Source organism: Trachemys scripta, chromosome 7 (genome assembly GCF_013100865.1).
Source record: "Trachemys scripta elegans isolate TJP31775 chromosome 7, CAS_Tse_1.0, whole genome shotgun sequence".
NCBI classification, from domain to species: Eukaryota; Metazoa; Chordata; order Testudines; family Emydidae; genus Trachemys; species Trachemys scripta.
This window is the reverse complement of record NC_048304.1, coordinates 114,361,651-114,373,201: the sequence shown is the minus strand read 5'-3', so window position 1 is coordinate 114,373,201 and position 11,551 is coordinate 114,361,651. Positions and strand designations below refer to the sequence as shown.

At 42.1% G+C, this 11,551-nt stretch overlaps 1 protein-coding gene across 1 annotated transcript in view; it reads left to right on the top strand.

The window, feature by feature from the left end:
- The window catches only part of TRUB1 (TruB pseudouridine synthase family member 1), a 44,705-nt gene extending 33,701 nt beyond the window's left edge, over positions 1-11,004 (top strand). The window contains exons 5-8 of the mRNA XM_034777705.1: positions 5,049-5,121; positions 7,666-7,805; positions 9,022-9,078; positions 10,059-11,004. Of these exons, the coding sequence (XP_034633596.1) occupies positions 5,049-5,121; positions 7,666-7,805; positions 9,022-9,078; positions 10,059-10,273 (485 nt within the window). The 3' untranslated portion in view covers positions 10,274-11,004. The remainder of the gene's footprint in view (positions 1-5,048; positions 5,122-7,665; positions 7,806-9,021; positions 9,079-10,058) is intronic.
- Positions 11,005-11,551: the final 547 nt, after the last annotated feature.

Below are 11,551 nucleotides of genomic sequence, written 5' to 3'. Positions count from 1 at the left end.
CCTGTACCCTGACTGCCCAAAACTTTCTCCACTCCCTCCAAAAAGCCCCCCCCCGTTTCTTGACTGCCCCCTCCAGAATCTCCCTGCCCCTTCTCCTGCCCCCTTACCCTGCTGCTCAGAACAGGGTGTTGGGCTCTGTACCGGCCGGACACGTGGCTGAGCTCCCCAGCACAACAAAACCCGGTCCCTGGCCCTGCATAGTGCTGCCGGACCGGGCTGCAGGGGAGAGCTGCCCTTGTATCAGCACAAAGTGCTCTCGCTCCCGTTTTGCTATGCTGCATGGCAGAAACCGCTCCCAGTTGCAAAAGGGGAGGGCTGCACTTTGTGCTGAGACACTTGCTCAGAATGCAGGGAGGGGGGGAGGCGGAGGTCCTCTCCAGCTGCTCCAGAGTCCAGCCCGGGACTTTCCTGCAGCCCTCCCAGCCGCTCGGTCTGCTCTGACGGGGAAGGGAGGAAATCCCGGACATTGTGAGTGCTTTACAAATTCCCCCCGGACGCTATTTTTAGTACAAAAAGGAGGACATGTCCGGGTAAATCCGGACGAATGGTAACCCTACCTTTGAGCTTTAGGTCCTAATCCTGTGAGATGCCAAGTGCCCCCTATTCACATGGAATCCAGGACTGAGTCCTAAGTGTGGGGGAGGGAAAGCAGCTTACGAGAGCTGCAGAATTCTTCCTCAAGGACCACACTGGGTCCAGAGTTGAGAGCACTTGCAGAAAGCTGTCCACTGTCTGAAACAGAAGCAAGCACTAAAATTTTATAGAAAAGTCTCTAGACAGAAGTTTAGAAAACAAACCATTGTAAATATAAGTTACACACTGCAAGGATGTGTTGAAAAGGTCTGCTTGGGTTTTAACCCCTCCCAATCTTTTTTTTAATTATTATTTGTTTGTTTATTTTTTGAGGGAAAAGCACCTTGTACAGCCAGATTGAAACAATTTCCACTGGAGGAAGCAAGAATCACTTTATTGCCTTCCTGTTGGAAAACGAAAATGAACTTTGAAAGTAGCTGTGAACTTGGTTTAGTGCTCCTTTGATGCTTTTCTGAGAGAGCCGTTTACATTTTGTGGCTCCTTTGATAATGATCCGTAGTGGTGTATACCCACGACCCTCCCCAGCCTCTTATTGGCTAAATCCAGGCATTGGGAATAGAACTTGCAAGGACCTTTACCACTTAAGCGAAGGGATGTCATTAATAGAACTGGTTGAATAATTATAAAAAAGAAACAAAACCCCTCTTTTTCCTCTTTGCAAATCATTTGCAACCAGACTTGATCCCAGATCCTAAACTGATATATACTGGAATAGCTCCATTAAACTGACACTGTTTGGTGATCTGTGTGTTGTTTATGTTTATCTGATGAATAGTTTATGCAAATAAACATTGAACAAATGTAACTCTTTAGCGTGTCATAGAGTGCTCTTACAATAATTTGTACCATTTTGTTTTGCACATATTATTTTGCTTGGTTTTAATCATTGACCTGTTTTCCTTCTGTAATTTTATCAGCATCCCAGTGCACTGTTGACCTGAGAATTTCTGGTCTCAGAAGACAAAGGAGTTATTTTGATTTACACCAGTATAGATAAGACTAGAAGTTCTTGAGTCAGTAGTTGTGATCTTGATGGACTTGCAGTTGGGGACTATTCCATCAGAATCTGGCCTGTGTAGAGGTCACTGGTCACACTATTTCTTTCAGTGTTTAGTGTAGAAACCATTGGCAAATTGTCTGCAGTGCCTATTCCAAGCACAAACTGGACATGACTGCTGTATTTTAAACCATTGTGCAACAGGTGGCAAACTCTAAAAGCCTGCATAGAAATACAGGGCTCCTTTATTAAATCATCCTTTTATCGGCAGCTTGAAGCCTGCATGAAGGTACTGTGTAATTTGTGCTGAGACCTACTAGCAGTTATAACTTTTATCTCTCCCCAGAATGTAAGAAGGGGTAGAGTATATTTCTCTATAGCAGAAAAAAATAGATCTGGAAAAAGAGAGACCTGGCAGGGAAAACCTCAGGAACAGCCAATCTTGGGGAGAAAGTTTAGGCTGAGCATTGTGGTGGCTTTTGGATGAATTATCAGCAAAACCAAACCTCAGGACTGGGGTAAATCTGAACTATGTAGAGTATGCGTATGTGCTAATCCAAGCAGGGTGAGTACAGAGCTTACACAATGTTTCAGCAAAGTCACGAATCTAATGAAGCTGCCTTTGCTTTTGTGGGTTTACCAGTGAAAGCAAAAAAATCCAAACTGTCACGTCAGCCTGTAATGGCACTGGGGGAGGAGCTGACAGGATTGTCATTTTTAATACCAGCCTGTTCAAACCGTGAGAAATTGCAGAAGACAAACATTATTTATTCTAGGTCCTATCAGGCTAATTTGTAAAATGTTTACTTTGATAAACCGACATTGCACAACGTTGTTTGTTAATGACTGAACATTATGCCTCACTTTTTTCTTTTTCTTTCTTTTCTTTTCAAAGATTACTAAATTAGCTGTACCACAAATTATTTTCTCCAGAGCTTAGTGGGCTTTTTCCTATTCCCCTCTCAATCTGGGGAGTATGAGATCAAAGCAGGAATTGAACCCAGCTGTGTCATTAAGTGCCCTAACCGCCGATTCAGTCCGGGGGGTGAATATTGAAAAAGAAAACAAGTGACACTCCTGCTCAGTTTACATACCAAGTTTCAGCTGGAGCAAATGGGTTCACAGTGGACACGCTGACAGGCTCATAAGGATAGTATTTACTGCCGTCTGGTTTCTTCTCTGACACCTTGCTAAACTGCAGCACACAGCAAGACTGCAAAACAATAACATACATGAGATTCTTTAGGGGAAGCTCTGAATTTATGGTATAAAAGATTCTGCCATTCCCCTCCCCCCATGCTAATGTGCATTGGTCTCCCCAACATCCTTGACTGATTTATGAATCACTGCAGCATTACTATTAATGACACTTCTTTTAGACAGCTGCTGGGCATAATGGCAGCATCTGCTATTGAAATTGCAGTGTTTGGTTTACAAAAGTGAGGCATAAGTTGCTCTCCTCTGATGCTGCAACGGAGAAGAGACTGTTTGTTTTTGGGGGAATAAACCCTTATGCATATTGTGAGATCCATCTGCTTTGAAGAACTACTGAAGTGCAGAATAAAATCTAATAAAGGGCCTGAGAATGCTATCCATTTTATTTCGTTTTAATCAGAACTCTGTTGACTTCATTGGAGTGACATGAACCAAATCTATTTTATGAGAAATGGGGCCAGCCAATTCCTAGTCATTCATTGATTTGCATGTAGATTACAGATCTGAGGTTTGCTTTCTGAACAGATAAGAGGCAACTGTCATATTGAAACCCCTCTTAAGCAACCAACAAAATTGGTTACTGAAAAGACGGCCTTCTAATAAAAGTGCAGAACTGTACTCAGCACACTGGAGGCAGTCTCTCTAGAGAGAAGTGATAGTTAATAAGGGTATTTGCTGAATAAAATGGCAATAGTTAGAATGCATAAAGAAACATAATGATGCCTCCATGAGCTTTAATGGGTTAGATATTTGAATCTTGATAGGGAAATTTGATGTGTTGTTCCCACTCTCTTCTCTTACTGGAAAGAAAATGTGTGCTTTACATCTCAAATGTCCTGTAGGATCGTTCCCCTAAAGCTATGGAATTAACTGTTAAGAGAAGCTGCTTAGTTTAGCCAAGCAATTCCCTCCTTTATCAAAATCAAAACTAGGAAGGTTTTCATAGTCTTGCAACATAGTTTTCCAAAAAATGAATGCTCAGGCCTGAATGGAAATTGGAAAGTATTAATAAAATCATGTGTGTTGGGGTTTTTCAGCTCTTGGGTACAACACCCACGCCGCCCCCAGTTCCTGCTAGTGACTACCAGTTTCATCGGCTGGGAGGGAGCATTAACTTTCACAATGTCCATTCAGTTCTGGGATGAATGTAGTGCCCCTACCTAATTCAAGAAGATAAGGGAGAGGGGGTTGGGGGAGGACGTGGCTAAGGCTTAACTTGTTCCATTTCTCTCACCCTTTCCTTCCACGTTTAACTCAGTTATGCAGAAAGAAAAAAAGAGAGGGGAGCAGAGGATCCAGGGAAAGGAAGAAAACTGCCTTGAGGGCTTCCCTACGTGCTTAAATTGTATCACTTTAACTGTACTGGTAATGGATGCAGTGATGGCAGTATTCTCGTATGGGTAGGGGCTAAATTACACCAGTATAAGATACTTCTGTAACTGTGTGCAAATAGGGGATGATGGGGTATAACTATTTCAGTAGGAAATTTTACCCCTAACTGAAATAATTAAATTTGGTACAAAAACTGTGTGTGGACCAGGCCTTAGAACTGATTTCCTAACTACAACTCCCTTCCCCCTCATGCCAGAGGTTGTGACGTGGTATGGCACAGAGCAGCTATGCTGGTCTTCTGTACCCACGGCTCCTCCTGTTCAAGGGAAATTCCCAGCTGGCCAGGTCTGCTGGGTCCCTTTGGAAAAGGGACAATATCAGAACAGAGAATCAGGCCCACTGTATTTACTGACTTTTTATTTATTTATTTATTTATTTATTTTTAAGACCGCAGTTGAACAAGAAGCTTAAGCACATGAGTAGTCCCACTGACTTCAATGGGATTTAGTTATTATTTGTATTTCTATAGCATCTAAGACCATAATAGTGGACCAGACCCCACTGTGCAAGCACAGAACAAAAAGGAGGTAACAATAATATTTGCAGTCTGGAGCATCTTTCTGTAGTGGTGCCTAAAATAGGACTATTGAACTAAATGTTTTAAACTGCAAGAAACGTGTAAATCAACCCAGACAATTTGCCCTCCTCTGCTTGTGTTTACTCTCACTCTTACCTCCTCCTCTACCCACTGTGGTCTCCCACCATCTTCTGTGAGATTCTTTTCTTAGTTTAGATTATAAGATCCAAAGGGCAGGGACCTTCTCTTTGTACCTGTTTGTAAAGTGCCACGGACACCGAGAGTGCTATATAAATAATCAGTGCTAATGTATATCTTGTTTCCTTTTGACAGATCAGATAACAAAAGAAGATCTTGAACGTGTGCTGCAAAAGTTCACAGGGGACATAATGCAAGTTCCTCCACTGTAAGTTGTGTAGTACTCGGGCACTGCCAGCAGCATTACCCCACTTGGAGCATTTTTCAGCAGAAGTCAGTTTTGCCATAAATAGAGTTCTCTTTTGACAAGAAGATATTGGCAAGGCAGGTGCAACCTTTGGGTGGGCTAGAGTTTACTTTACTGCCTTGATCCTAGTGCAGTGGTTCTCAAACTGTGGGTCGCAACCCCATTAAAATGGGGTCACCAGGGCTGGCTTAGACTTTCTGGGGCCTGGGCCTGAAACCCAAGCCCCACTGCCTGGGGCCAAAGACGAAGTCCAAGGGCTTCAGCCTTTGGCGGCGGGGCTCATGTTACAGGCCCCCTTGCCTGGGGCTAAAGCCCTTGGGCTTCAGCTTTGGCGCCCCCGCCCAGAGCGGTGTGGCTCAGGCTTTAGGCCCCCTCCCCACCTGGGGCAGTGAGGCTTGGTTGGGACTTTGGTCTCCTCTCCTGGGGTCCTGTAGTAATTTTTGTTGTCAGGAGGGGGTTGCGGAGCAGTGAAGTTTGAGAACCCCTGTCGTAGTGCCTAAAACCAACTCCCATAGAAAAGCACATGGAGACTCAGAATTCACTCCTTGAGGATATTCAGCAAGGATTGCACAGGGTCAGCCGCCCCACAATCAAGTAAAAAAAGGAATGAGTTTAATTCTTAAGTACCAACTTTATAAAATATTCTGATAAAGAAACAATAATAATAATACCTTCATTTCTGTAACACGGCTCCTTTATAACTCACATACGGTACGTTATCTTCACAGTGATACATAAACATAAGTAAAGAAAACAAATAAAATATAAACAGGTGAGTCTCAACCGAAACACAGTGAGAAGTAACTCAGAGTTCCCAAAAACGTAGGTTAAGTTCACCTGAGTCTCAGCTACAGTCTTTGATCACCAAAATGTATACAGTCTGCTGAGTCAAAAGCACTGCGACATCATCTTCCCTCCACTTGCTTGCAAAAATCTCCAGCTGGAATCCATGCAGACTCTTCTTCCTCCTCGGCTAGTCAGCTAACTAATTAACCAAACCCCCAGTTTAAGTATATAGATTTAAAAAAAAAAAAAAAAGTTACAAGAAAAATACAAAATTAAGAAAAGCAAAACATAAATGACTCTTTCCCCATCGTCATTCAAATAAGAGAGAAGTTGGTGAATCATACAAGTTGAGACAATTTAACTAAAACAGTTTGGCTAAAATCAAGCAACCTTCCAAGTATACAATTAAAATGAAAGAAATTAGTTTTCCCTTCCAATTTCTTCTTTCTGCAATTAACACCTCCAGGGCTTCCCTGTTGGAGGGTTAACAGTATCACTGACCTACTGCAAAAGGCTTCAGAGTCAGGGGGAAACAGCCTGCTTTCTGCTGCTGTGTCTCCGCTTCTCCCAGCCTACACACTTGCATATGACCTTTTGTAAAGCAGCTACCCTCATGGCGTCTGAGTCCAGTTACTGGGAAGGTACTGACCAGACCCAAAACTACCATACCCAATTCCAGAAACTTCTGAGGTGGAGTGTTAATTGTGCATCTGCCTAACAACAGTGAACCAGACGCAACTCCTTCCTACCCATCCTTCTCTCTACACAGGCTGTAGGGTTTATTAACTTGACAAATTCAGAGCTGACGGTCACGTTGATTTTAACATCAGACATAAATTGTCACATTGTACTGTGTTTTGCGGCAAAATTTTAACATAGAGAAGGAATCAGATACTATTTTTGCAGGAGTTTGTCAGGACCCTGCATTATCTGCCAGTTAGCGAAGAATATTTTGAGACTTCCACTTCATTCTGTAAACAGAATGGTACTTTAACTTCTGTCTTTAAAAAAAAAAAAAAGGTTTGAGATTTCAATACTAGCTTCCTGAAAACTTAAGCCTATTTTCTGCAAGCTACATGTAAATTACTTCTGGTAAACTTGGGTAGTTCTTCTCTTTTAACATTGTCCTGGGCTGAGGACTACAGTGGTCTTTGGATAAGGCCCTTTGTCACCAATTAAATGAATCTAGTTTCATCAATAGTGCTCAGTTAGACATACCGAAACAAGGCTGGGTAGTTGGCAATTGCCTCTCATGAGAGACTGAAGCAGTGGGGATATTCTGAGTCAGGGTCAAGGAGAAAGGAAGAGCTATATGAAGGAAGCTGTCTGTACAGCATCAGCTGCACTGCCTACCGATCATGGGCCCAACATAACATTCGGGAGTGTGTTGGTCCCGTAGGCTTCAGTGGGGCCATGTGTTTGAGTCCGTTACCATACCCACTATTGATTCCTCACTTTCATAAGCAATGAATTCAGTTATGAACCCTTTTTAAATGCAAGTATTGAATACGTGACTAACATTTATTGCGCTTAACTATTTCTCATATAAAGAGGCTCCTGTGTACAAATGATTTCAATAGTTCTTTTTTTATGAGCACTTGGAGAGGATTAGGAGGCTAAAATATATCCTCCTGTAGTGCTGTATTAATAGGATTTGAGGACGGGAGGCTTGTTGCATTACAGCTGTCTGACACACATTTGTACGGTCTATCCCATCAGCTATTCTGCTCTGAAGAGAGATGGACAAAGGCTGTCATCTCTGATGAAGAAAGGAGAAGCAGTGGAAGCAAAGCCTGCTAGGCCGGTTACGGTGTACAGCCTCTCTCTCCAAAACTTCCAGTCACCACTGTTCACGCTGGGTAAGGGCCAAAGATTTGATGTAGGCTGATGTTCCCAGCTAGTCTACACTCAACCTGGAAATGAAATAACTAAGTGGGTCTCAGTTCACATGGTTAGTTATTAGAGGTTTTTAAGATCAGGCTTGAGAAAGCCCTGGCTGGAATGATTTAGTTGGGAATTGGTCCTGCTTTGAGCTGGGGGTTGGACTAGATGACCTCCTGAGGTCGCTTCCAACCCTGATATTCTATGATTATTTCAGTGCGAGTCTGCACGTGGGCGCTTCATTTCGCAGTAAGAGTGCCCCAATTCGATTTGACATAAGCTGATTTTGTATTCTCATTCTATGGTGAACTTGGCCGGGCTGGGAAGGGAATTATTCACACCCACCACAATTGCATTCCAATCCCTGGCTCACTGCCTCCTGAAAGGGGGCAGGGAAGAGCAATGATATGACCTGTTTCCAATTTGTGGAGAGGAGATCCACACTCCCTTCTTCCATATGTAAAGAAATGTAGTTAATGCATTAGGATGCACAGAAATGAATTAGAAGCCTTTGAAAATCTTATCCTCCTTTAATATTGACAGTGAAGGCAGGACAGTTGTATGCCTTCTGGAATTACACTGATTGCTCCCTTGGGAGCCCTTTGGTGTACTACATGTCGTGTTGTTAAAAGTGGGTCTGGCCACTATATTTCAATGGTGTATGTTATTTAAATAGTTATTTTATGGTTGGGAGATTAGTAGCTGATCACTGTGGGAGGCGGGGAAGGGAAGGGAGGGGGAGTTAAGGAAGACAGGAATAGTAAAGATGTTTTTTATAATGTCACAGCTCGTGTCAGCTGTGCACTTTAAGTACAGTCAGTATTTTAAAGTGTTCATTGTTGGTTTGGAATAGCACTTAAAATGACTGTTTTTCATCATTGGAAAGATGAAACTTATGACCTTTTGAAACCTTTCAAATGAACGAGACTGAAGTATTTATTAAAATGCCAAGGCCAATAGTTAATTTATAATGCATTTGTTCAGTCACTGTTATGTTTGCTTTCTCTCCTCTCTGGCTTTGCAATCTCACCCGCACATATGTTACAGGATGAATAATTTATATTGTATCCTATAAATATTTTATCACTTGATTGTTTGCTTAGTGCATTTTTACATTTGTTGGGAGCACTGTTTCTATGTAAAGTAGATTTCATACTGGGCTGGGAATTTACTATGTCACTGTTAAAATTCCAGATGTTGAATGTGGAGGTGGCTTTTATGTGAGAAGTCTGGTCAGTGACATTGGAAAAGGTAGGCATGGAAAAAGCATGACTGCGTACGGAATGTACATCTCTGCTAATAGAAGAATATTTTCCTTTTGCATATCTCTGGTCACCAGACCTAATGTGCTGGGCTGCAGTGCTGTCATTCACTTTCGTGTACTAAGGTAGTTGCCTCTGGAGCATAAAGGAAAGAATGGTAAATAATTGTGAAGGAATCACAAGGGAGAGAATAAAAATGGAGAAGGTGAAAGTGTTGGGCAGAAAAAAAAAATACAAGGCCCTGTGATTTTTATTTATTTATTCACCGCTTGATCCTTTAAAGGACAAATACAAAGACATGGTCCCTGCCCCAAATTTCTCCTTTTGATTGCATTTCAAATTCATTTTGAAATCCTCCCACACCTGAGGAGATTAAGAGTATATTTCAGAGACTGTTCTTCATCCTATGTCCAAAGGCCAACTCTGTGTGTGCTGTATCCTTGTGAACCTGATTCGGAATCTCTTCTGTCTCAGTGGTGATTAATTACTGCATTGGTATTTATCATAGATTGTTCCTCATTTTATACTGTTCTAGTAAGTGATATAAAGTAAAATTTTAGAAAAGCCTAGGCCTTATTTTTAAAAGGGTTTGAGGCTCCTAAATCTCTTTAAAAGTCAGTGGATCTTAAGCTCCAAAATCCCAAAGTCACTTTTGAAAATTTTACCCTGGATCTGTTTTAACTTGCATTACTAATTTTCTTTTTGTATTTTGATATGAATATGCAAAATCTCTTGAAGACCTTTGGTCAGATTCTGATCTCCTTTATTCTGAAGTAAACCTGTTGAAATTGTTCCAGATTTACATTGATGTAAGTGAGATGAGAATCTGAATAGGAGCCCCTTTTCTCCAACTGAAAATATATGAAAAAAATTATATATAATTAGCTCACTAGGGATTTTGAACAAGATCCATCGTTTTTAACTTGAATATTCACCTTTTCTGGCTGCTTTCTCCTTTTTATGCTATAGAACTCTCTTCCTGTGCCAATGTGCAAGAGCTGACCCGGACCAAACAAGGACCATTTACACTAGAGGAGCATGCACTTCATGAAGACAAATGGACAATTGATGAAATTGCACAGTCCTTGGAGCATTGCATGTCTTTTCTTGCAGTAGAGCCCTCTCTTAAAAAATTAAAGACTGAACATTCTGAAGAATCCACTGTGAATTGTGAAGATAAGTGATGTCAGGTCAAGGAAAAAGACTGAACGATTGAGACCTCTTAAGATTGGAGTGGGATTGTCTTGCCTTGGTGTGTAAATTTACAACCTTGTGCATTGAGAATGACAAATTGCAAGGCAAAGAAAATGATCCCTTTCTATCTTTTTCTTGTGTTAAGCTACATGCACCCGCACACACAGTGTCCAGCATTTATTATTTCCTCACTCATATTCTGCACTGCACACTGTAAATGGGTCTGTCACTACTGTAAACTCCTCATTGTACTCTTGAAAGACCTTGCAAGATACATTTTTGATACTACCTTTGCAATAAAAACTTTGTTTAAATTTTGCAAAATGTTCCTGGAAGGGGGAAAATAATTCATTTTCTTTCTGTAGCTGTTACTCAAATTCAGATATTGGAAAATGGAAACCGAATTCCATGCCAATTTGAAAGATGCAAAAATGTGGAATGGCACTTATTTTGAGTTCTTATGAGATTTCTTGAAGTGTAGTCCTTATTACATGGATTGGTCGGTCAGTGGAATTTCACTGAGGGGCTGGTCAGCATTGCCCTGAATGAGTTGTAATATAATAAATACCATGATGATTTCAGTTTAGCTGAACTGCTTATGTATATAAACAGTAAGAAACGCAATATTGTCACTGACTCTCTCTCTGCATACAGATGCGCATAGCTTCATATTGGTAAAATGTCATAATTTCTGTCTGCAAATAAATTGAGATTATAGTTACCTGTTGTGCTCTTTATGGGATAGAAGCGATTCACCTGTTGTCCCAGTGTATTGCCTCAGGTTCCTAATCAGCTCCAGTGGCTTGGATGGAGGCCTGAGGCCAGTGTAGTGCTGGGTTTTGACCAGTGAGGCCCTGTAGTGAAGCAAAGGCTCACAGGAGTGGCGCCTCCTGCTGGTCATCTCAGGAATTAGCACTCCAGCCTACAGAGCACATCCTACTTGCCAGGGTCTTGCCTGCCTTAAGGCTCCCCTGTCCCTACTGGACCCTGGTGTCTCTTACCTCGGGGTTCTGCCCCAGCAGTCCCCACACTCTGGGTTTCCCCTCCCAGGGGAACCCCCAACCCTCTAAACCCACCTTGCCTCAGTGGCTACTGCCAGTCATCATCTAGCCCCCAGTCACTGGGGCAGACTGCAGTCTACAATGGCTACTCATATTGGCAAGGGGTTAGAACCAGCTGCCTCTGCCTATTCCCAGGCTGTATCTTTGCAACCCCAGTACTGCTTCATAGGCCTTCATCAAGGCCTGCAGCCTAGGGGTTTACCAGGC